The following is a 27,082-nucleotide window of genomic DNA, read 5'->3' on the forward strand; positions in this document are numbered from 1 at the left end:
TCTCACTAGTAGAGTGATACTAGTATTGTATCTTGGCTAGAAACTAGGTTCTTGGGGTTCTTTGAGTTCCTCTTGGTCCAAGTAAGAACTTGGTATTGATATTTATTAGTCTTAGGGTCCTTTCTCTTGTTAGGGTTCTTAAATTAATGAATATTGTGTCAAGTTTCTATCTCTTTCTTTGTAAATCTTGTTAACATTGTGTTGTTGAATATAAAAGTCTAGTGAAGCCGTGTGGTGCTCTTTCGATTCACTAGCAATATTGTCTTTGTTGTTCTTGTTGTTAAACTCACTTTTCTAGTTCAAACAAGTGTTGCAAGCCTAGTAAGCCGTGTGTGGCCATTTTCGATTCACTAGCACTTTGTTGTTCATCTTGTTGTTCTTGTGTTGGTTGGAATCTCTTGATACACACTTAGCATTGTATCAATATGTAGTATGAATACTGCTCCAAGAATGAACATTAACCAGGAGTTCGACATCTTTTGATCATAGAAGAAGTGGTTTATTTTGTCACGCCTTTATTCCTGATTTACTGTGAGTTGTATATCTTACACCTTTTCCTAAGCGTACCAGATGCATTGCAAGGGTTTAAGAATAACTGGAACATATTTTGTTTGGTTTGATATGTACATCTCCACACACAGAAGTTCTCTTGTAAATAAAGAAGAAAACATTTTTTGGTATGGTGAAAAAACAAACAAATAAGAAAATGGTTTGACTTGGGCAGGTTGGGCAATGATACTCTGTTTTGCCCAAATGGTTAAAATCCATCTTGATTCAAGTGAAATTTGGACGGGATGGATCTTGAGCCAATTATGGATTCAACTCTTTTCGACTGGTGTAAATTTAGACCGACCTTCTTTGTGAGTGTAGCTTGTTGTGCAAGTGCCTCTACATTTCTTTGAAAATTCGGATTGAAAGACTCTTCAAAATCTCCTGTCTATTTGTGGCATACTTGATTCTGTTCAGAATTCTCATGTCTTAGTCTAACTAACAATAACATTAAACAACATATGAGTGACATTCTTTGAAATTCCATTATATATATTCAATTTTTTTAATGTATTTTGGAAGTTTTGTCGATTAAAGCGACATCTGCACTCTAAGATTCATGATGTCGCGTCTTTGCCCCTGAGTTTTTTCATTTGCTTTTTTGGGTCAATCCAGCTGATTTCTTATGTCTGCAGTGGTGCTGTTTCAGGTGAAGGACCAAACCTACTTCCTTTCTCATCTCTCACAGGCTCAGCTTAAACGACTTATTTTCCCACTTGGATGTATCCAAAAGGTGAGGTGAGACTGTTGTCTTTGCACTTATCACTTCTTTACAATATATTTTTAGTAATCAAATATGAAGTCGTTCCTTCTGGGACGTGATCGTTTGAAAAAGTTCAAGTCTTCATCGAGGCTGAATTGCTCTTAATCTTTCATCACATATCTGCAGGATGAAGTTCGCATGCTTGCCAAGTCATTTAATCTTCCAAACCAAGACAGAAAGGATTCACAAGGAATATGTTTTCTTGGCAAGGTCTGTTTTATCAGAACGTTCGTCAGCTCCAAGAATTTTTTGTTTTTTGGTATTAGGTGCTGTTTGGTCAATCTTATGTCATTCTCATGGATTAACTCAAATAAGTTGCTAACTCATTTAACTATTCTTTTGGTAAGTTGAAATCAGTTAATCTCTCTTAACCATGACTCTTGAGTGTCACTTGCTCAATAATAATGCATGAGCTTTCTGGATTAGTTGCAGAAAACAGTAATTGTCTAAACTTATCTATGCAAAGTGGGTGAGACTTACAGTGTTCAAAACCATTTTATATCAAGCTGCCAGTGCCAAGTGCCGACATTGTACAAAGGATATGGTGGTTCATATTTTCCATCCACTAGTGCAAGTAATATAAGTATATTCATAACCACGACCAGCTCTATACTCAAAACTTTGTCTTCTGCATAGAGGATCGATACATCAAATATTTTAGCCATAGACTTATTTTTGTAGCCATACACTATCTTAATTCTGTTGGATTTCCACATTTCTCCAAAAAAGCCTAAGCTATGGTCTAATTTTATGTAAAAGTTCAGTTGTCCCCCGGAGATCTTACTGTCAGTTCCATTTGGAATTCAGATAAAATTCAGTGAATTTGTTGCTAGACACATTGGAGAATCAGAAGGTGTTATATTGGAAGCAGAGAGTGGAGACTATCTTGGAAACCACCGTGGCTTTTGGTTCTATACTATTGGCCAACGCCAAGGTTTACGTCTTCCTGGAGGGCCCTGGTATGCGGATATGAGTTCTTTCTTAATATATCTGTGGTGTCAAGTGGTTAAGCAATTTGATTATCTTATATCCAACTGTTTTTTATGGTGTTATTAACTGCTTACCAAGCATGGTTACTTAACCTTCAACTAGATGATAGTTGCAATAGTCCACACTAAATAGATAACAAGATGCTTGCATTGTCATCTTATGGTCCTGGCTTTCTTGACATTTAGGATTTCTTGAGCAATTATAGTCATTAATCCGGATGTGTCAAAGCTTTTCCATTTATCTTTAAATGAACTAATCAGATATCTTGCTTACTTTGTAGGTATGTTGTGGAGAAGGATATTAGAAATAATGTTGTCTATGTATCAAGAAACTATTTCTCCGTTGACAAGAAAAGACGGTTATTTCGCGTTGGATCCTTGAAATGGCTCAGTGGTCTACTTCCCAGGCAAATCAGTGAGCTTCAATGCAAGGTAAATCTTTCCTTTTCTCCCCATCTTCACTTTTTTTTAAACCTGAGTTCCGATGACACCCTTTTACTTATCTAAGAATGTCCCAACATGAGCTTAGGTTGTGAAGAACATACTTTTAAGATGTACGTAACATGGCACACAAGTGAAATAAGAGTTTACTTTCTTGGATTTTCGTTGTTTCTCTATACTGGTTATTCATATTTTCAGAGCACTCTTGTCATATTTTAAGTTTTGCATTGTTAGCTTGCAACACTAGAAATTTCAGAGTGATACAGTGTTGGTGTACAACAACTGCTCATTTTCAGTTGTTCTGTAGGTTCGTCATGGTCCTGGTTTTTACAATTGTAGCTTGGTCGTGGAAGTTGATGAACATGGCCGGGAAGTTGCAGTTGTCCGGTTATCTGAAGATGATCAAGGTTTGGCAGCTGGACAGTTTGCTGCCTTTTACGATAGAAGGATTTGTATTGGTTCTGGCATAATACTGGAGTCATGGGATGATCAGGGATATCCTATTTGTGCGAGGGCTCTTGAAATTGCTCGAATGGAAGATAAATCTAAGCTCGGGAAGCCAGTCAAGATAATGGTAAAACCAGAGCCTATTGTTTCTACAATCTGATTAATGATTATGACTACCAGGCAAATCTTTATGTGGAACTGCTACTTCTAGAATTGTTTTCAACATTAGAGCTTTCTCAACAGTGAGATTTCGCCCGATTTAGTATCCCGTTAAATTGGCTGCCATAGCTTGAAGAAAGCAGTGACATTGTTTTAACCTTTAGGTTCAATACTAGTGAATCTACCTTCTCAAGGGTCTGAGTGCAATCTACCCTCAAACCCCACCTGTGTGATTACACTAGGTTTGTTGTTATCAGGAAGGGTAGTGAATTTTGCGCCTGGGACTGGACTGGTTGGTTGATCTTCAATTATAGAAGAACTAGTGTTATAGATGGACCAATTGATCCTTCTTTGGTTTACAGAGAGAAAAGCACAGTGGTGTTAAAATAAAGCTAGTGTTCTTTCTAAATTTGTAGTAATAGTTTAAGCCTTGCAGTCAAACTTTGTATATTTCCCAATTCCCATTAGCATCGTCTTTCTATTTTTAATTAATGCTATTGTTACGTGAACACTAATTTTTGTAATAGTTTAATTAATGTTATTGTTCATCTTTCTTTCTCTCAGTGTATCAGTCGAATTTTGTTATAGCAATATCACTTCTTATCTCAACAATATGACGTTTGTCGTATAACAAGCAAATGACTCTTGACTTGACAAAGGATTAGTAGAAGCATGTTGGGAACATCATGATACACTATTGAGAATTGAGTCAAAATCTGAAAATTAGTTTACACATTCTAAGCAGTACATCATGTCTCCGACATATTACAACTTCAATTTTCAAATAGCAATCTTCAGTTACTGAAGATAATAGCTTTCTCACACTTTCAGGTTCATATATGCTGACTTGTTCATGCCACACACGATTGCCAAATTCAACTTAATAATAATTTACTGGGATGAGGAATAACTTGAATGTTCTCACACATCATCAAGGGAAAGATTGAGTTTTCACTTTCCAAGCCAGAAACGTTACAACACTGACAAGTAAAAAAACCAGTAATACATGAAAGTTAAAATACAAAGGTAAATATCATTGTTGGGAAGAAAAACATTTTATGCAGACGAATTAGAAGTACACTTAAGGGGATATTCAGTATAGAACTCGTTCAGAAAAGCAATCTATCTTTTAGTGCAACCCAAGTATGCTGAACAGATTCTAATCTCTTCTAACTTGCATAACTGACAGTACAAGAAAGGCAAACGAAAATGATGACCTGTAACTACTACTTCCTTCTAGTAGATTTGCTCCGTCGTTCAACTTCTTGCTCAGCAACTTGAACATGGAATTCTGCTTCAAGCATCTCATGTACACCAAGGTTCAAAGATAAGCTCAGGGTAACTGTCTCCGTCACAGCTTCCAAATTAACCATGAAACCTAAAGCAGCGAATACCGTGATGGCATTTGCTATCCTGCATATATATTGTCTTATTTCCAGTGATGTCGAAGTTGGTTCTTCACTAGAACCCTGTAAGATCGCTGAATCAGTGTTCTGTGGGTCAGACTTATTTACTTGATCCTCCACCGTGGCATCTTTTACATCAACGTGTTCCCCAACCCAAATAAATCCATTGCAGCCAAAAATCAAGTCAACTCCATACTGATCTAGATGGTGGAAATGTTGTTTACGCCTTTTCACTAGATATGGAGGGATTTTGAGTAGTTTCCCATTTTCAAGCTATTAAAAAAGAAAAAAAAATTATCACAAGATTCAACCACTAGAAACACCAAATCATCTGAGTACATTTTCTCAAACAAATTGACAAACAATGTTTGAACTCTGAAACATATTCAAGGGGCTAAACAAAAATTGTAAAAAGCTCTGATGTAAATTGAAAACCTAATTCCCCCCCCCCCCCACAAAAAAGGAACGCGACACGATGAGAAGCAACTGAGAAGTATAGCTTGAAGACTCGTTGTTCAACCATTAGCTCAATGTGATGGTGATATTAGCATGTAAAAGGCCTTCTAGCCAGCATTCTTAAGCAAAATAAAATGCAGATCATGTCAAGGTCCTCTTCATTCTCTATTCAAACTTTATGGTTAGACTCATCTGCTTCAGTAAAAATTCTGTTGTTTGTACTAAGGTTTTAACTAAAATTGTCCTGTATGTTCTGGGGTAGATTCAGTTTAATCTTTTAAAATAAACAGTTGAGAACATATCATCCCACAAATTGATAACATTGAGCAGATTTGGTCAAATTGACGGAGGAAACAAACTGGACTTAAAAAATTAACTGACCATAAACATGGAACTCATGGAATCTAGGTTACAGAAAGACCCCATCATAAATCCTTCTTCTCCATTCGACCTTTCCCAAATAACCTGGTATACTATTGCTGTAAGCTGGTTAAAGTTGTCATGCCACTATATCCGGTAAGTAGATGTAGTACCTTGTTGGTAATCTGCTACTGTAAACTAGTTTGGATGCTGAAACTATTAGGGGCTGCATTTTAAATGGGATAGAACTTATGTTGCACGGAATCTTCAATTTTGCTGCCGAACCCGTCTCAACGCGACACCGACGCTGGTGCGGGTGCGGGGTGTGTCTCGGATTCGGTCAAACAAATCTGGATACTTTGATCAAAATTAAAAACAGATTTGGGGGGAAATTGAGAATTCGATCCTAAAATAAAAATAAAATAAATTTTCAAGTAAAAATAAAGTAAATTTACACCTTAGCTTTGTCTCCTTTGTAACTTTTCCTTTTGATATATATATTAGTTACTTAAAGTTTCAGCCCAAAACAGAGGGAAAAATTCCGACCTCTCACGCCTTCTTGGAAAGACCGACAACTGTAATTTGGGAGTAAAGAGGTCGTCGGATTTTTGGGGAAGAAAGAGACATTCGTCGGACTTTTGGGGAAAAAAGAGACATTCGTCGGACTTTTGGGGAAGAAAGGGACACAGATCTCAAGATTCTTTATTACGTATCTTTCCATTAGAATTCATATTAATATAATAGTAAAATAATACTCATCAATAATAGAAATATAATAGAATGTCGGCAATACGTCAAGGAAAATAGTAGGCCGACAATTTTGAAAGCTGACATGTCGGCTACGGGACTCCTACTTGAAAAGTAAAATTAATTGCAAAAGTAAATAGGAAAGGTAAAATAACGTAACTCCTAAACCTATGAATTAATGTCATAAGTTGGGGCACTTTCTTGTGTTTGTTCAATAGTAGATTTTTAAAATATCTTTATAGCTATATTTTTATAATAGTTGAATTTCTTTAGCGGAATCCCCGCACCCGTATCCAAGCTCAGATTCGCACCCCCAAATCTTTAAATTTAAATTTTGACGAATCCGATTCTTGGATACACACCCGTCTCGGATACCCGCACCCGAGTCCGAGCACCTTAGGTCATAGAACTCTGTATGGAGGCAGCAGAGGAATAGATAGTTCTGGTATGCTGTGTACGTATACTGTGTTGGTGAAACTTTGTAAAGGAGATTGTTATTGCAAATATATGTAGTATCAGTCAGCTGACTGTTTTTGTAAGTAAATGTTTTACACTTACGAATTTGTAATTAAAAAAAAGAGCAGTCAGATGCACAAAGCATCTACCATAGGCAGGGTCATAGATGTGCAAAGAAAAGAAGGTAAGATATCGTTTATATAAATGTGTATCCAAGGGTTGGCTCCTGAGTTATGAATATTTGGCCATTCCAGGGATTATTGAAGGTCATAAGGCAACACATATTTCAACACAAGGTTATGAAACGAGGCTGCTGTTGTGATGATATTTGGACGTATTATTTTTTGATGCAGTAGAGATGTCTTAGCTCACTAAATTTTTAGACCATAGACGCCTCTTGGAAATCATTTTCTGATAAAATAAACTTATCACTCATATAGCTAAGGATGCTGTGAGATTATTAAGACAAATCAAGAACTTACAACCAAATAAATGAGAAAACAACAAAGCTTTAGCTTTACCAATAAAGTTTCAGCAGCTCAACAGTAAACTACAGCATTTCAAAATTAGCAACAGCACACCCTTCATTAACTTCAGCTTTGACACATATACACAACTTTCAGCACAAAATTTGAGAAAAAATCGAGTTGGGTAAAGGATTCAAGATGGGGCCTTATTCCTGTTAGGTTTCTTGGGTTAGTATTTAGGTCTAGTTTTGTCTTTATCTTAGTTGGACCACATCTGCTCAACTTTAGCAAACTTAAGGGATGATATGTACGTGGGTACATATTTAAAAGAGAGAATAGGCTTACTCCAAATATTTTAGGTTAAGAACTCTTTAGACCATAAGAAAATTAACATTAACTTCTAAAACCTTATCAGACAAATCATGTTCCTGCTTCCCACAAGCAACCAACTCCATCCCAACTATTATATAAGTCTCGTTTACACCTTTCTTTTATAACCGTGGTGTCCGAGTCAACTAGCGCACACTTTGACGAGGTAACTCTGTCCACCAAGGCTAGGACAAATGGGAAGAAATTACCTAGTGTTTTTGTCTTCGGTGGGATTTGAACCTAAGACCTCATGGTTCTCAACCCAATTCATTGACCACTAGGCCACACCCTAAGGGTGACTATTTTACGACTTTTTACATGGAAAAAACTTTTGATCCATGGTTTTTATCAACCACGAATCCATGTATCTAGAACCCCTAGTGAATGTCACAAACTTGTATCCCAGCTTGCGAAGATTGAATATTGTATCCAAGTCCTACTCACACACAAAGCTCTTATGATCACACAGGTGGGTGGAGGAGAAACTTTAGGTGTCTATTTCCAACCTAATAATCAATGTAATAACAAAATTTTATATTCTATTTCAATACTGAGAACACACCTTTCCATACTTTTGGCTCCGAGCTTGGAGGTGTAGACTTCCATCATTCTGGAAACCACGGACTTCAGCCTGAAGATGGGCCATTTCGCCTGGATTACTATACTTGCAGAAAATAAAATAAAATAAAAGGAGTATGACGTGCACAAATAGACAGAAGACAGATGGGACATAGTTGCATAGCTTGCATTCGTCATAATCCACTGATGCAAGCCACGCCTTAAATGGTCCGTTCAAGAATCTGATAAATAATCAAAGGAACTAGGGAGCTTACACAGATGACATCATTCTCCACAAATATGGTTCGCATATTGAGTTCATCAATTGCTGTTCGCCGCCTCTGGAATTACAAAATAAGACAACGTATTTAATTTTAGTATGACTATGGCCCTGACTCTAGGAAAGACCTAAAGAATGCAACATAATGCAGAAATCCAGGGATGCAAAAAGGAAAATGAAAATAAAGTTTATATTTGCTTAACGGAACAAGCTTCAAAAGCATTATCTGCTCTTCATTTTGTGCCACAAGTCAAGATCCAACTTCAATAGAGATGTCACTATTCTAGCTCTTTACTTTCAATACCTTAGGAACTTCAGATCTCTTTATCGCAAGCTTCAGGCAGTGGGTTTATGCTTATTCTTTTTTTTTAGTTGGAAATAATAAAAGTTATACCAGTTCTGATAAATTCACTGAGTTGTTAGATGACAAATTCAGGGATTTCTGGGGAAACCTGTTACCATGAAGATCTAACTATTTGAATATTGAGATGTGGCAATGTTCTTTTGAATAAGATTTTGGGTGCACAAAATTTATCCTATGCTGGCAGGCTGAAGTGAATACATAACAACCAAAACAAATGTGCCCTGATCCCAAACAAGTTGGGGTCGTCCATATGAATCCATGCTATCTTGGAATTATAGATCCATTGGGCTAATCTATTTATGTTACCCTAAGGAAGTTACTGAGACGACTTCTTTAAGCCTCAGGGAAGAGGGGACGAAAGAATTTGAAAAACGATATAAATCAGCCATAAGAAAAATCTTTTCAACTTTTTTTCTCTATGATTTAGATATACTCCGGGTTAAGTGGGTACATAGGGTGAAATAGAAAAGGAGGTCCTGATTTCAGCACTCAACAGATTCCTAAAAATGTTTCTTTACATGCAGAATAGATGCAATAAGGACACCAAATTACACTATCTTGACTTGTAAATTATGCAGTGTATATAACTAACACGTCAACAACAACAACAACAACATACCCAGTGTATTCCCACCTAGTGGGGTCTGGGGAGGGTAGAGTGTACGCAGACCATACCACTACCTCAAGAAAAGTAGAGAGGCTGTTTCCGATAGACCCCCGGCTTAGGACCAATAACAGTATAACCAATACAAAAAGTAAGTGCATATAAACTAGTATGGTACACAAAACAAACAGTATAACAAACACAAAAGATAAGTGCATAATAAACTAGTACGGGATGCAAAAAAGCCAACACCACTAGCCCCAAAAACTACAGCCACAACACTACGAACCAGAAACTCCAGACCCAAAGGAGCACTGCCCTATTACTACTGCCACGCTCCCACCCCCTAACCCTCTATCCTAATCCGCGTCCTCCACACCTTCCTATCAAGGGTCATGTCCTCTGTAAACTGTAATTGCTCCATATCATGCCTAATCACCTCCCTCCAATATTTCTTCGGTCTACCTCTAGCCCACCTAAAACCATCCATCTCACACCTCCGCACTGGAGCATCAGGCCCTTCCTCATCACATGCCCGAACCAACGTAGCCTCACCTCTCGAAACTTATCCTCCACCGAGGCAACTCCCACCTACTCCCGAATAATCTCATTCCTCACCCTATCTTTCCTGGTATGTCCACACATCCATCACAACATTCGCATCTCTGCCACCTTCACCTTATGGATGTGGGAGTTCTTAACTGGCTAAAACTCCTCTCCATACAATATAGCCGTCCGGAATACCACTCTGTAGAACTTACCTTTAAGCTTCGGGGACACCTTCTTATCACAAAGGACTCCCGAAGCGAGCCTCCACTACAATCACCCTGTCCCAATATAATGCGTGACATCTTCGTCAATCTCACCATTACCCTGAATTATGGACCCCAGATACTATATAACTATCACGACATGGGACCAAAATCAATCCAGTGATCATGATCAAATGGGCTTAGTGATATTGTAAACAATAACCTGAATACCATCTGGAAGATTCATCGAGGAGAGCATTAGTACTGCGTCTTGGCTGAAATTAATTTCCAATCTCCATCTCTTTGGAGCAACCTTAACATCAAGAATACGAATAATCATTAGATATATATCTTAGTGCAAGAAATCATTAATATTTCTTGCCAAAGTACATGGAACAAGTAAAAAGGAAGACACATGTATTCTTTTCCTTTATGTCCTCTTAGTGCCCTTTCTTTGAAATTCAGCAAAAAGGTATGCACTGTTTAGATTATCAATATGTTCCCCTCAGTTAATGTGGAAGCTTATAGATTTTTGAACAAATGGTAGACTTTAAAAAACCCACCTCTTTTATGATCATGCTAGGGAAACCTGAAGAACAACAGAAATAATTTAACTGTCCATCCTATCCTTGCAAATACCTGGGATACATTAGGAGAGAATTGTAATTTCCTAATTGAACTGTGAAAAAAGTGCTCCCGGTTTAGGCAGAATGGTATATTGAAAAGAAGTTGATTCCAAGCCTTACTCATGCCTATAAGTTACCAAAAGAGAAACTTCACCATTGCGACAGTTCTCGTCTTAATTGAGGATTCTAACTAGTACCTAAGTTTCCAATTCAATCGACAAGAAACGATTGCCATAAAGACTAGCCTTCAAATTTCTAAACATTACCCAAATTCTCAATTCAATAACATGGAAGAAATTGACATAAAAAATAGCATCAAATAAAACACCTAACCTTGAAGGAGCAAAATTGACAAGAGACTAATTGCATAGACTACATACTCACCTCAATAACACGGCCAACTATAATATCACCTATCTCTGGCTTATACCTGTGTTATAAAAAACTCATTTTCAGCTTAAAACTCAGCTTAAAAAACTAACTAGTCAGCAAAATTAAAAAAAAAAAAAACACTAAACCTTGCCCTTAGAGATCTAACATAAACAAGCTTGTTCACGCGCTCAACAACTCCACAAACAGTTGCTATCACATTCCTGCCCATATCCAACGTACCATGCCCCCTATCATTCAACAAGCAAACATGAGTCAAACACAACACCAGGCCTAGTATAATCACAAACAGCGGGGTCATAGGTGGAGATGCAATTTCCAATAAACCCTTGGCTCAAGGGAAAAATAGTCCAAAACAAATAGTAACAAAAACAATAGATAGTAACAAAACAGTAACTACACCAAATCGATTATTTATCTAGGATCCAAATGGTAAATATGTAATTAACAAATCCGCAGACAGTTGCTATCACAATCTTGCCCATTTCCAATGCCCCATGTCCCCTTCATTCAACAAACAAACAAACATGGTCAAATACAACAACAACATCCCTTATAATTCCAAATAGTTGGGTCTAGGGATGGCAGAGTGTACACAGACTTTACCCTATGTCCGAGGTAGAAAGACCGTTTCCGATACACCCATACAAGTAAAAGAAATAACATATAATAACAGCAGCAACCACGACAAAAACAGCAGCAGATAGTAACACAACAGCAACTACCACAAATCAGACTATTTTTCAGGACCATTTTCTTAATATTTTAAAAAAATGGAGTTGAAATACAGCAGAAATACAACAACATACCAAGTATAATCCCAAATATTGGAGTCTGGGGACAGTAGAGTGTACAGAAACTTTATCCCTACTCCTGCGGTAGAGAAACCATTTCCAAGTAACAGGACAAATAGACGACAAATAGGACTAATTTTCAGGGCCATTTTCTTAATTTTTTAAAAAGCAGTCGAAATACATCATCATCATCAACAACAACATACCCATAATGATCCCAAATAGTGGGCCCAGTATGTGGACGGTAGAGTGTACACAAACTTTACCCGAGGTAGAGAGGCTATTTCCAATAGTAACAAAAACAGCAAATAGTAACAGGACAGTAACTACAACAAATTGAACTATTTTTCAGGACCCAAATAAGAAATATGTAATTAACACCCATTTTCTTAATTTTTTTAAAAAAGAGGGTCCAAATACGCAGAGTTAGCGAGGGTAGAGTGTAGAGCGACTTTACCCCTACCACGGAGGTAGGAAGCCTTTTTCCAATAGCAACAAATGGGAGGGACCGAAATGAGAAAAATGTAAGGGAAAACAGCAATTACTAACTTGAGGGCGGCATCTTCGTCAACGGGAATGGTGTCGGCAACAATGACAGTGGCATTGGAATTAAGCTTCGAAGAAATGGACTCCAATTGTTCTAATGCCTTTTCTAATCTTAGCTTTTGGGTGTTGCTGAATGATAATTGTATCCCTCTCAGCTTTGATTTCGACATGGACTCCAATTATTAACCTTTCAACAAAGGAAAGGAACAATAATCCCGCTACTCTTGTTGCACAATAAACCCTAAACCCTGCATCGCCACTCTTTTTATTTGTTTTAATTGGCTGAATTCTCTCTTAAACCCTGATTCCCAAGATTGTATCAATTTTTTTAGACTAAAAATATGTTCCAAAATATATTTTATCATTCATTTTTATTGGTCGCATTTTGACTTAACTCAATAATGTAATTGATATAACTATTTTAGAGTAAGTTGAGGAATTTGCTGTTGAAATACTTCATCTGTTTCTTAGTAGGATTAGTTGCCTTTTTAAAAAAATATTTATTTTAGTTTAGTTATACAAGGTTTTAAAATCAAAAATATTTTATATATGTATTTTCTATTTTAGTCTTAATAAAAATATTAAATACATCCACAATTTTCAAAATTATTGAATAATACATAAATGAACTCAATTATCAAAACAAAAAAATAAATGATTAACACTAGTTTCAATTATAAATACTCAATATTCTAGACGATGGAATGGAGTAATATATAACAAATTTCAATATTTAATCATTGTATTGATTATTGCACTTTAAAAGCATACACGGGTAAATATATAAAATCCATCTTTATTTATTGATTTCTTAATGAATGTATCAAATTTATAGAGGTCAATTAATACGAAACGGAGGGAGTAAGTGACAATAAAAAATAAACGAAGGAAGTATTTTTTAAGTTATTTCCTATTCATTTTTTCTTGCTCATTATTGACTTACACATCTGCAAATAATAATAAATCATATGTGTCATTTTATTATATGATCCTTTAAATATAATAAATTTAATATTTTGATAAATACAGATCAGCATGAAAATCTCATAAAGTGAAATTGAAAAAAATAATGAAAATTTATCATAATTTTTTTTTAGGTTATTATCGATTTAACAATACTAATTGCAAAGTGAATTTTCACATATTCTTTTTTCTTTGAGGGTGTAGCTACATACATTGATTCTAGGATGGCCACTCGAACACTATTTATCAAAAAAATATATTATTCATATTAAAAATAATACAATGTAAATGGATCAAAAATAACTTATTAGAAATATATACTAACGCTTGGAACATCCTTAGCAAATTTTCTAGTTTCGCCATTGCTTTTTCAGTAAATAGACTCTCAAAAGCACTTGCAGGAAAAATTGGTCAAAGTTTCCATGATACTAGCAAAAGGTTTCTCAAGTAATTTAGTCAAACACATATTACTAGTTTTAGACTATTTACTTGATATCTTAGTTCTCTTTCAGAAACAAGAATGTTCAACTAGATGCACAGAAAAGTGTTGTTCTTTTTCAACATTTTCGGGTACAAGAATTTATAATTTAACACAATAACTTCAACACTAGTTCAAGTTTAAAACAAGAATACTATGAAGTAAAACAACACCCTCAACACAAGATCAAAGTGATCTTTCTAAGAAGTGTGTTTTATTTTTTTCAGAAATTAAGATGAAACAGAAATGTAAAGCCTAGTCCCCCGACTTCACGGAGTGTCATTAAGGAATAATTTTCCTCATTGTATCCGAGGTTTTAGAATCTTCCTTCCAGGATAAAATGACTTTCAATCCAACTATAGTGGTACCTCAAATAATTGGATTCGTCGAACTCATTCAACGATTTGATTAATCACAAGAAATGTTTTGAAGACAAGAAGAGTTTGTATTTCAGAAAATTTTTCATACCAAAACCTGTGGATAAATGCAGGTTTATATAGCCATCAAGTGCCCCTTCCGAAAGGTGGCAATGGTTCATCCAAAAAGGTGTATCCTTTGAAAGAGTCATGTCTGTTCATTCGAAACATTGTGTCTTTTTTTAATTAGATATAACTATGTGAATAGTCACTCTTTTTCCAAAAGAATATGTCTTTTCCTCAAAGATTGTGTCCCTCCATTTTCCATTCACACCTATTTAACCCAACAAAAAGTTCAACTAGATACATATAAATTGATTTAGATATCACCATTATAAAGAGAAATAAACTACTTTATTAGCTGAATAAACTGTGTGTACACTTCCTTCTCGACATTTCAGCTCATAACAATGCTGCAAATGATTCTCTTGGATAATGGTCTGGATGAACTCATTAGTTTAGAAAGTTCAGCACATATACTTTAGATAATTAATTTGTGTATGCTTGTATTATGAATAACTTCAAATTAAATTAGACATTTTATATTCTTAAGAACATGAAAAAATTCTGTTTTATTTTTGTACGTAGAAGTTACCCTTGGAGAATGTATTACAACAACAACAAACCCAGTGTGTTCCCATAAAGTGGGGTCTGGGAAGGGTAAGATATACACAGTCCATATCGCCAGGGGCAAATCTATATAGAAGGTTTGGGGTGCCACGACACCCGCACTGCTCAGTGGGGTGCCACGTCCATACCGCCAGGGGCGGATCTATGTAGAAGGTTTGGGGTGCCACGGCACCCGCACTGCTCCGTTGAAATTCTGTATATTTATGTGTATATAATGTATAAATATTATGCTTGGCACCCACAATATCAAAGGAATTGGTGGTGCAATTGGTCGAAATGGTTGGGTTTTACTCGATCCTATTAAAGGAATTGGCGATGCAAGTGGTCGAAATGGTTGGGTTTTACTCGATCCTATTAAAGGAATTGGCGGTGCAAGTGGTCGAAATGGTTGGGTTTTACTCGATCCCCGCTCAACACTGTATTTTCAGTTTTTTAGAATGATTTTTAGCACTATACTGTCTGTTTCCTCTTAAAAAACCATATTGTGGATATGAAGAATGGAACCCTTGACCTCTTCGCACTTGACAATACCAATTAGGCAGACCTTTACGTAATACTAACATTTATTGATATATATAATTATAGTTTATTCTTTGAATATTGACTCCACTATTCTAGAATATCGTACGGAGTATACGTTATTGTTCAAAACAAGATGGCACCCGGAGCTTCCGAATACTAGAGAGACTGTTTCCGATAGACCCTCAGCTCAAGATAAAGAATAGTAAATAAGGTCGTAATGAAACAAGCAACAGGATGGATGACATAATAAAATTAAGGAATAAAATGGAAAAAATAGAAATCATAGAAAATGCGAGATAAGAGAAATAAGCGCACTACGAAATAAGGACTAAGAAATAGGACACCCACCAAGTAGGAACATACACACCGAGACCAAAGACACCCACCACACTCAAACTCTCCTGTCTAGAGACTCCTACCTATGGACACAGTCCAAAGAATATTAACCCAGCTACACAAGAAAATTACCTAACTACTTGCTACAACCCACACAGTCACACTAGCCTTCTACCCATATCCGCACCCTCCACACCTTCTTATCTAGGGTCCTGTCCTCAGTAAGTTGTAGCTGTTCCATGTCATGTCTAATCACCTCCCTTCAGTATTTCTTCGGCCTGAATCAAGATTTATCCTATCGAAATTTAATTTACTGTATTGGACCGAACTTCGAAAATTTGGTATTTGATATCTTCTTTCAATTATCGATTATTGATTTATCAAGATCGAACTTTAAAATATTAATGTGAATATCAATACCGAACTCGTTACTTACTTCGGGATTAGACTGTTAATCGTTGATCACGACCCTCCAAATTTAAATTGTGAAATGATAATATCATCACAAAATTGAATATTCTAAAGCTTAGAATTAATTTTAAGTTCACATGTTTATAATTCACCTTTTGGCTTTTACAATATGTTTGTCTGTATATTGAGAAAGCAATTTACCTATTTTTATAAATATATCTCGATAGAACGTTCAATGGGACATAAATAGCTCCATGTTTTATTTTTGATTGAATCATTTGTTGATTGATTTATGAGGCGAATTTAAAATGTAAAGGTCCGTAGAAGAATCCTCCGCAGGTTCTTCTCTCCCTCACAATTGTACCTAACTTTTTTATCCTTACATTTTCTTGATGAATCAATCATTTGTAACCTCTCTTAACCAGCCTCTAATGGCTGCTTCTCTTTCCTTTGTCCAAAACTCAACATTAATATTATTATTGCTTCAAATGCAAAGAGCTGGATGGCCTTTTGGAGCCTTTCATCTTCTCTTCCTCTCCTTGGCCTCCTGTCTCTCTTGCTTTTCCATCAAACCTCCTTGACCACTACAACTACAGACGTTCACGTTCATCTTAACATTCTACCTGATGTGCCAGATGGACGGGTTGGGTCAAATTATTCTGTGTTCCGTGAGGCCCATGCGTTCCGCAATGGGGAGACCTGCGGAAATTTGGACGTGGACCGGATTCATGTGGCCATGACACTTGATGCTAATTATTTGAGAGGTACTATGGCTGCAGTGTTCTCAATTCTCCAACATTCAACATGTCCTGAAAATGTTGTGTTTCATTTCCTATGGGTAAGACATGAACCTGAGGTCTACTCAAGCATTAAGTCAACATTTCCCTACCTCGACTTTAAGGTGTACCAGTTTGATGTCCACAGGGTCCGTGGTCTAATTTCCAAGTCTATACGTCAAGCTTTAGACCAACCCTTGAATTACGCGAGAACTTATTTGGCTAATTTGATTCCCAATGAGGTGAAACGCGTAATTTATCTTGACTCTGACCTTGTCGTGGTTGATGACATTGCGAAATTATGGAAGGTTGATTTAGGTGACAAGGTTTTGGCTGCACCAGAATATTGTCAAGCCAATTTCACCGTTTACTTCACTGAAGAGTTCTGGTCCGATCCATACATGCCAAGAACATTTGAGGGGCGAAAACCGTGCTATTTTAACACGGGAGTGTTGGTAATGGATGTGGATAAATGGAGACATGGAAATTATACAAAGGAAGTTGAGGATTGGATGGTTGTGCAGAAGCAAAAAAAGATATATCAATTGGGTTCTATGCCCCCATTCTTGCTTGTTTTGGCCGGAAATATAATGCCAATTGATCATAGATGGAATCAACATGGATTAGGTGGTGATAATGTTGAAGGTAAATGCAGGGGATTGCATCCCGGACCTGTTAGTCTTCTCCATTGGAGTGGCAAAGGCAAGCCATGGTTGAGATTAGATTCAAGAAAACCATGTACTGTCGATCACCTATGGGCTCCCTACGATCTTTATTACACCTCTAGACATTCATTCGAGGACTAACTTGTCACAGAGACGGACCCGTGCTGAAAAATATATTCACACAAAAGGTTTAAGGGAAGCATGTTTTGCATTAGGAAGAGAAGCAAGCATCAGAAGAAATGAAAAAAAAAAAAGTTAAAAGTAACAAAAAATTAAATAAATTTTTGTTAGCTTCTAGCACATGATCAAATTATGTTTGGCTTATATGTATTCAAGAAAAGATGGCTAGAAACCAAGAATCACAGTGGTGTGGGAGCATTGCATGACATTTTCCCAGTTGCAATATTATATTTTGATTCCTCTTAATTATATACTATACAGTATAGTTTATGAAATGGAGATTATCTCCACAATGGTCATCTAAATCAGATTATTGATGGCGCGCTGATAATTACAGCAATTGTTTTACTGTTTTTCAATTTGATTACTTCGTCTTACAACTAAATTAGCACAACTCTGCTGCTGTATATCGTGTTCTTTGTTCTTTCATAATCTTCCTAGTGTTGTTATCCTCTGCTTCATATTTGGTTGCGTCCTTCGTTTCTCTCGAGATTTCGACAGGTATTGCCCAAGTCGCTCCTAAATATAACAAATGTTATGGAAATCACAAGTAGGTTTGAGTGTTCATTGATCGGATGGATCTATAGGCATTAGATAAGATTAAAGCAACCAGAAGATATATACTCTTTCACATTTTGAAGTCGATCATAAAGTACAGATTATTAACAAGGAAAATACATATTATCAAGCGAAATGTTGTTGAAATATATAGAGAGAAAAATCGCTAAAATTTAAACAAATACAAAATCATGAGCGCGTAATTATAAAGGTGCAATGCTTTTACTTCTATAAATCCATCAACTTCAAAATCTTGAATTTCTATTTTTATTTTTTATGCATAATCCAACAAGCATATAGTAGATTAAGGAGCATAACTAGTCAAAATCAAGAAACCAAAAGCTCTGTTTGGTATAAGTAGCTAAGTTTTCTTGTCCGGTTCATTGTTGTAAGACCTGTGTAACGACTCCTTCTTACTCTTTATGAAGGCTTCTGTCTTCTCATTAATGTTGGAAGTCACCTTTATAAAATGTCTCCGTCTTGGCGGTGATACTGGTGTTGGTGTTGGTGCAGCAGGAATTCGCGTGGTTTCACTTCTTTCTCGAGTAATTTCTTTGATGCTCACAGTCTTCTTAGGTTCAACTATCTCCAAGTGCCTAAACTCAATTTCTATATCACCATTCATATTGTGGCTATTTGGTGGTGATTCAATAGGGACTTGATTGCTCATAGTGACCCAAATTGTGTTGATGATGAAGTTGAAGAGGCGATTACATATGCCTTGTGATTGAGAAGTATGAATTGCGCCTCTTTTGTCCATTGATTTTATGTTGTTGATGGACATACTATGGTGTTACTAGTAAGTAGTAGTACGCGTATATTAATATATGATGAGCCAAAAAGGTTGAAAAGAAAATGATTCTATTCTTACCAAGATGGACAACCTTAGCACTTTATCTTTTGTAGTGAGATTCTTTACTCTTTCCACCCAAAAGCATTTTATCCTATCCTCATTTAGATGGAAAATGTTTTTCTCGAGTTGGTTCTTTCAATTTTTTTTTGGGTGTATGATGAGTAACTATTTAGAATATTTGTTTGAACAACATTTATATATAATATCTGCAAACATTTATATATATATATATATATATATATATATATATATATAACATAGACAATTCTCTAGGGTGAGGATGAGGTGTTGGGGATTCGAACGAGACGAACAGTGTGTCACTTATACAACTTATTTTTTCTATTTTCATCAAGAAAGTCAGTTTTTTCTTTTATTTTAAGAACTTTCTTTTTCTGGAGAAAATATTTTTCATTTGGATCAACACAATATGAAAAAAAATAAAAAATTGAAAAAATATTTTCCTCCATGCTAAACACATCCTAAGTTAAATATATATTTACACTATTAATGTAGTTTAAAATGTCATTAGATCAATTATTAATTTTATATGGTTATCGATTAATTATACTTGTCGTTGAAATATATTTGTAAATAGTATTATCTAATAAATGATATGATTGTATAAATAATTTTGGCTTAAGTCATTGATAGCTTCCTAAACTTGTTTCGAAATTTTACTTGATCCCTTCAACTCAAACTTGTATCTATCATGCCCCTAACCCACTCTAAATTTGAACCATTTAAGCATTTTTTAATCAATCAGCTAAAGACATAAAATGTGTGCAACACACTTGCAATGACGTAGCAAAATAACGAATAAAATGATGACATTTGACATTAAATCCAAAAGTAATTAAAAAGTATTCCTTAACTAATTAAATTATAATTAAAAAATAATTATAACTTTTTTTTTAAAAAAAACAGGCCCTAAACAACCCCACCCTCCTCTTCTTCATCTTGTTCCCACCATTTTTACTGTTGTTTCCATTCTTCACCAAATTTTAATTAGTACCTCTAGGTTAAAAAATAAAAGAAAGAAAACAACCCCCACCCCCTCCCTCCACCTCCATTTTTGCCGTAAACCGTCATCCACCACAGGACTCAAAAAATTCCGGCGTAACTTCATTTTTTCGATAAAATTCTTCCTCTTCTATAATGACAAATAAGATGGAGAAGATAACACAAAATGGATTGAGAAAAATGAGATAGCTTGTTGGTTTATGAAAATAGCATTTTGATTTTTATTTTTGAATCAAATTTACAATTTTGTTGGTTTGTGGAAAAAAATGAATTTACATTTTACATTTTTTTTTGGACAAACTCATTTTTTCAGGCGAAGTCCCATTTTTCTTGAAAATTTAATTCTTTGTGAAAGTGTTTTTTTTTTTTTTTTTAAATTTTAACTGCAACAATATACACCATCAGTTCTCGTTTTCTGGCGAGGCTTGCCGAAAAACGTACCCATTAAACAATTTCTTCAACCAACCACAGTAAACTCTAATTCAATTCATAAAGCTTCGATTCACACTAAATTAAATCATTTCCAATAAAATGTCACCACCCTCACTGCTCTTCGATAATTTTGAATCAGCCAACCAACCAACAACACCAAACGCAAGCCATTGGAAAACTAAGAAGAAATAAAATAGCTAAGAATTTTTTTTTAAAAAAGGCTACAGAACTTTGGATTTAAGAAGAAGACGGCTAACAGAGGGGAGGGTGGGAGTGGGGGGCCTTTTTTTTTTTTTTTTTTTTTAAAATTATTATTATTATAAATTTATTAATAAAATAAATTGAAGTGTAAACTTTTAATAAAAATAAAATATCTTTTAATATTCAATTCACGTGCTTATGAAGAGTGAATAACACTTTTCTTGCCATATCAGCACTTTGTGGCCGATAGGTATAAATTTTGAATAATTTAGGGGTTTGATAGGTTTAAGTCTGAGTTAAAGGGTTCAAATGAAATTTCGAAACAAATTTAGGAGGCTATCAATGACTTAAGCTAATATTTTTTATACCATCACTACGAGGATGCGGTTAGAGTATTGACTAGGGTTTTGCCAAGTTCAATTTCCTTGTGTAAACTATGTAATTATCTTAGTAAATTTAATTAATGTGCGAACTAATCAATCATAACTCAATAACTCAAAAGGGTTAAAGTTTCGAACTTACACATTTTGAATTCTAGATTCGTCTCCGCGTCACTGTATAGAACTTAAATTCCACACCTTGTGTTATAGTATGATTGGCTTATTTATTTTCCATATGGATATGTTGTTGCTACACAAATAGTCAAAAGGCGAATGCACCTTTTATTGAGGAGCATTATTCTACATCCCAATCTGCAAAAAAATAAATGTCTATGTTAAATGTCATTTTATTTCTCGATCGACACATCCTTATTGTGTTCTATTTATAGGTTCCTTCCAATCAATTACCTCAGAATCTTGCATCCAAACCGTCTATTTCCCTATTTGATTATCCAATGCTCCCATACTCAATTCAATACTATTTTTTTGTAGTGATAATCAGGTCGTGAATACTGCAAAGTTCGAATAGCAATGCAATGCGTTTAGAACTTTAGATATTAATAACATACATTATGATAAGGCCCGTGCAGTAGATTCTTATAGTACAATGATTTTTTTTCCCAAAGCCTAGACACGATGAAAGATTTAATGCATTAGATTACCCTTTGATAAGATTAGAAAAAGAAAGTTTCTCATCAACCAAATATATATATATATATATATATATATTTGTGGGATCAATTGGTTTGTGAGATAAGACAATTATTTCGAGATAATATATAAATTATTTTATTTCGTATTTGATTATGGGTAATTAGTCCCGTGAGTCATTTTTATTAAGATGTATGTTGAGAGTAGCATATCCAACATAGTGAGATAACTAATCTCATGAGTCATGAGATATCATTGTCCATCTCGTTTAAGTAACCGGACATTTAAACTTGCGAGGATATTACATTTAGGCACTTGAACTAATTCTCTTTTTCTATTGAACATCTCAAATCTTAATAAAGTGTTCACATTTTGATTTTTTTGTGTGTGTTCTCATTTATGTGTTAGGTAGTTAAGTTAGCCACTTAAAATGTGTAATTTTTTTTAATTATACGTGTCCGCTTCAATAAACTGTAAAATCCCGGGCAATTTCTACTTGATATTGATGCATATAATTAAAGGAGATGACATATTTTATGTGGTTAACTTAATTATCTAATAGACATTGAAAATACACATAAAAACTTTTTCAAAACTTGACTCAAAAGTATCTAACTAGTACACTTATTAGAAGATGAGGTATTCAATATAAATGAAACTTAGTTCAAGTGTCTAAAAGAAAATTACATAGTATAAAAAACATATGTTACATATTTACTATACATAATTATAGTTTAAAAGAATTACAATTTGGGGGATATAGTTGGAGTTTTATAGCAAATTTCTTTCTCCTCCCCCCTCCCCCGCCTGCCCCTTTCTCCTCTCTCGCGAGTCGTGTACCTCTCTCCCTCCCCTCTCCCTCCCCCACTTTCTATATATCCAGTCCAATACAATGTTTTAAACTTTTTAAAAAGGTACATTTTGTGTGTTGTATCAAATGCATTCTGCCGAATTATATTTTTGTAAATTTGTATCACGAATGAATACAAGGGATACAAAAGTATCCCAAATACAAGTATCAACTCTTTTTCTCTCCTTTCTCTCTCTCTGCCTTTATAATTCTTTATATCAACTTTCTCTCTCCTTTTCCCCTTTCCTATCTCGTTGCCTCAATATATACCTTGTATCAACTCTCTCCCTCTCTCCCCTCTCCCTTTCTCACTGCCTTTATATATACTTTGTGTGTTTGTATCAATTGTATTATGCCAAAATGCAAAGAAAAAGATACTTGTATCAAGCGTATCACCCTAATAGTTTTATCAACATAAAATCTTGTATCCTCCTGTATATATCGGATACAAGTGATACAACGAATGCAACATGTATCAATTTGCCATATTTATTCAATGTATTCAGCTTTTAGTATGTGTTCACTATATCAGTTCACCATTTTCATGTTGTATCACTTCATCTTTTTGTATTCACTATATTCCATTTTTAGTATGTATTTTTGTATATCTTCAAATTGTATTCGAGGGACTTATAAAGTAATCTACCTCACAAATACAAGTGATATAAGAATGAATAAATACAAGTGATACAAGAAGTATTATATACCATTGATATAGCTGTATCTAACATCTTTCCTCCCTCTCCCATAGTTCTCGCTCGCCTCTCCCCGCTTTGTCCCAATCTCACTCACGTCACTCCTTTCTCTCTCCTAATATCGATTGCATCTCTCCTCTCTCCTCCTTCTAACTTGTAGCTATGAATCATAATTAAATAAATTATAAATGTTAAATTAAACATGACCTTTAAATAGATTGTGATGCTTTGGAGAGGCGGACCACACATTTTTTAAGAGATATGAATGAAATATCAAGAATTAAATATTTTTTACAATTTTTCGTATACGTTAGTTTATAGATTGATGGGGGATATGATCTTTGAAATGGGTTTTGGGCGAAGTTTTTTTGGTTCCACTCATGACGGCCTATTAAATAGATTGTGTTGCTTTGCAAAAGTGGACGGTGCATTTTTAAGACATATGAGCGAAAGAATCAAAATTGAGGATTTTTGTTGTTTTTTTGTGTGTTTACCTATGGATTGATAGGGAATGTGGGCGTCGCATGGGTTTTGGGCGAAACTTCTCGGGTCCGCTCATGTTGACCTATTAGATGGATTGTGTTGCTTTTGAGAGGCTTACGGGGCATATTTTATAAGATATGAACGAAATAGCACGAATTGAGGATTTTTAACGATCTTTCATGAATGCAACTAGTTTTGGTAGATATGGTAAGTGTAACGCCCCACATTTTACATGTACTAGTTCTACTTATATGACACTTAATATAGCCTTATGGTATGGGTAATGGACTCAGTGTCCTATGTGATTAGTGACGTTAAGATAGGTTTGAAGGAATTTTTCATATATTAAACGTGGTACGGTCAAGTTACCATCGATGGGGGTAGTTTATATTTGGGAACGTAAGTAGGTATTTGAGTCTAAATTTTGATGTGACCAAGTATACATAAGTTTTAAGTTTAATAAAAAGAGTTTTGATCTAAAAATGGAATAAAATATTGAGGCGCTTGCTTGACTTATTTAAGCAAGTAGGTGAGTCACCTACTTAAGCTGCATAGACCAAGTTAATGGAGCCAAGGTCAATGGATCAGATTTAGAGCCTGCATTAATGGGCTAATTTAAGGCCCAAACCAAGTAAACTAAATAAAGAAGAGAATGTGCAGTCCAATACCAAAATTTGTTTCAAAAGCCTAATAAGTTAAAGGCCCATTTTATACATGGATGAAGTAAGTAGGTGCATCACCTACTTTGACCTTTTGAATAGCCTAAAAACTAAGTAGGTGTATCACCTACTAAGACTCCATTGACCAGCTTATTGGGCCAAGTACACTACCATTAACTTGAATTAATTATGACCCAAATTAAAAGAGAGAATGGGTAACCAAGGCCCAATAGTTTCAGATCCACAAAGGCCTAATATAACGGGAAAGTAGGTGCATCACCTACTTGAAAAATTCTAATCCAAAAATGGCCAAGAAAGTCAACCAGGAGCAGTTTGTTTTAAAGGAATTGAAACCAGCTCATTTAACTCATTTTAACTTAGACAAAAATTAATTTTCTAGGGTTTTCTATCTTGCTCTCTCTTAGCTATTCAATAACCCTATAATTCCACTAGGGTTCTTGGGATTTACTTTCCTTCCAAGATAAATCTAAGTGAACAATTCATGAGTTTATCTTGAGGAAACTACGATAATTATGTTCTTCATAATTAAATATAGGACAACCCTCTATAAGTGCGACAGTCCCACTGTTCTTGGTTATTAAGAGATTGTTCTCTTCTCCTTTGGTTTGTGTGTTAAGGAATCAAGATATTGAAGAGATACACATTACAGAATAACCTATCACAAAAATTAAGGTACAACTACTGCCCATTTTTGCCCTCTTCCTATGTATATATTTTGGTAGGGAATTGTGTGTATTTGTTGTTAAGAACTCAAAGTATGGTAAATTCAATATTTGGTTGCTATAGTTAAGGATGTTTGGGGCTATTTTGAAACTGTTTTATGTGTATATATTGTGCTTTCTTGATTGATATTGGGGAAAGGTGAGAATAATTTATATTGAAATATAGAAGGAAAGTATAGTGATACATCACCGAATTGGATGTTGTGTTAGCTTACTGCCCATTCCACTAGGTATATTGTTTGGAGAGTGCAACAAAGCTGAAATTATGTAGGTGAACCTTATAAGAATTTGTATTATATGTCAATGCAATTAGGGGAGAAGGGATTAAGAAAACACCCCTGAGTTAATTAATTATAGGTTACTACCCGGCTACTGTTGTGATGAGGTTAAATGACGTGAATGTGTTAATTAGATACTAATACTAATTTTACTCTTTTGTAGATTAATAATCTAAAAAGAAAGATGTTAAGTTAGAGTAAGATCAGTTGTGCAGCAAGGTATTACGACTCATTGATCTTATACTCCTTGGCATGTATCTAACTCTTGTGTTACAAAGTAAACTTTCTAAGGACTCTTCCTTTCAAATTATACAGATAGCGTACAACCACTAATATGACTAACAAACTTATTCCATCTCATTAGGGTGTTAAAGTACCTAAAAATATATTTGTTACTAGATTTGCACATTTGCTCTTCTAAGTACTAGTATGATGTAGGTGTTTTCAATAACAAGCTTTATGAGTTATTTTCTTAGTCAACATGGTCCATGGTGTTAGTTAAGCTCCTAAGTATTATATTTCTATTATTGTTGCATCCTACCTCATTGTTATTATATCTAGTGCATATTTGTATACATTTTGCTACTGGTCCAAAGTTCTGAATCTAATAATGCCATGACCACCAAAACAACAACTTTAAAGATAAAACGAATGATCTGAAGTGAATCTATATTCTTGGGTGGTATCCCAGGGGTTTAAGGAACACCTAGCATGGTTCGATCCCAATATTATGGATAGTATTTCAGGGATGATAGGAAATCCTAGCTTGGGTCGATCCCGATTTGTGTATTTATAAGGACCGTATTCCAGGGGTTAAAATGCCTAGCATGGGTCATCCTCCTTTACCAATGATCAGCTGGTCATTTGTATGCCTTATAATTTTATAAAGTAACAAAGAATAAAGTAAAGTAAAGGATGTAATGTACATGATTCCACCAGTACAAGCAAATGTGGTCTTTTATCCTTATCAATATAGTTATATATATTTATATCTGATTTCGTTGAGCTCTTGTCTTACCTATGGTCACTTTTTGCCTTACATACTCAGTACATTCTTTTGTGTGACGTCCCTTGTTGGGGGAACACTGTGTTTCATGTCACATGTATAGGTACTTCAGCTAATAAACCATAGGAGCACAGGATATCCAACGACTATTGGTGAACTCCAAGTAGATTCAGGGCTTTTCGAGTCTGTTATATGTCTTGGTTTTGTGTAGTAGTTAAGAGTAAGTCGGGGTTTTTTCCTAACCTTAACTAAGTTCATGCATCTTGTAGAAAATTTGTATACTAATGTAAAGTTAATCATGGTAGCACTTCATTTTTTCGTTTTGACGTTGTAGCCCCAACAACCAAGTCTTGCACATATAGTTTTGGACTTA

General features: G+C 35.1%; 3 protein-coding genes across 10 annotated transcripts in view; 2 read left to right on the forward strand and 1 right to left on the reverse strand.

Annotated features, from left to right (window-relative positions):
* Positions 1-3,911, forward strand: part of LOC107863924 (tRNA-specific 2-thiouridylase MnmA) — a 28,621-nt gene extending 24,710 nt beyond the window's left edge. For 4 of the 7 annotated variants that reach the window (XM_016710127.2, XM_047407932.1, XM_047407931.1 and 1 more), the window contains 5 exons: positions 1,199-1,282; positions 1,439-1,522; positions 2,120-2,271; positions 2,583-2,733; positions 3,050-3,911. In XM_016710127.2, coding sequence (XP_016565613.1) covers positions 1,199-1,282; positions 1,439-1,522; positions 2,120-2,271; positions 2,583-2,733; positions 3,050-3,349 — 771 coding nt within the window. In that variant the 3' untranslated portion in view covers positions 3,350-3,911. Of the gene's footprint in view, positions 1-1,198; positions 1,288-1,438; positions 1,523-2,119; positions 2,272-2,582; positions 2,734-3,049 lie in introns of those variants that run through there. The other 3 variants (XM_047407933.1, XM_047407935.1, XM_047407936.1) reach the window with 2 other exon arrangements.
* A 337-nt stretch (positions 3,912-4,248) lies between these two features.
* Positions 4,249-12,946, reverse strand: LOC107863923 (exosome complex component RRP4 homolog). Of its 2 annotated transcripts, none has more exons than XM_016710125.2 (7): positions 12,527-12,946; positions 11,312-11,413; positions 11,178-11,223; positions 10,391-10,480; positions 8,443-8,508; positions 8,172-8,240; positions 4,249-5,027 (listed from the first exon to the last, which is right to left on the reverse strand). In XM_016710125.2, exons 1-7 carry the CDS (start codon positions 12,691-12,693, stop codon positions 4,575-4,577), a joined length of 993 nt encoding a protein of 330 aa, XP_016565611.1. In that variant the 5' UTR covers positions 12,694-12,946; the 3' UTR covers positions 4,249-4,574. The 2 variants fall into 2 exon arrangements, with proteins under 2 accessions (XP_016565611.1, XP_016565612.1); XM_016710126.2 differs by lacking the exon at positions 12,527-12,946 and adding an exon at positions 11,993-12,144.
* Positions 12,947-16,678: 3,732 nt separating this feature from the next.
* On the forward strand, positions 16,679-18,213 carry LOC107866381 (probable galacturonosyltransferase-like 4). The gene has a single exon (XM_016712466.2). The coding sequence runs from the start codon at positions 16,782-16,784 to the stop codon at positions 17,859-17,861; it is 1,080 nt and encodes a 359-aa protein (XP_016567952.1). The 5' UTR covers positions 16,679-16,781; the 3' UTR covers positions 17,862-18,213.
* The last annotated feature ends 8,869 nt before the right edge of the window (positions 18,214-27,082 follow it).

Source organism: Capsicum annuum, chromosome 3 (genome assembly GCF_002878395.1).
Source record: "Capsicum annuum cultivar UCD-10X-F1 chromosome 3, UCD10Xv1.1, whole genome shotgun sequence".
Lineage (NCBI taxonomy): Eukaryota > Viridiplantae > Streptophyta > Magnoliopsida > Solanales > Solanaceae > Capsicum > Capsicum annuum.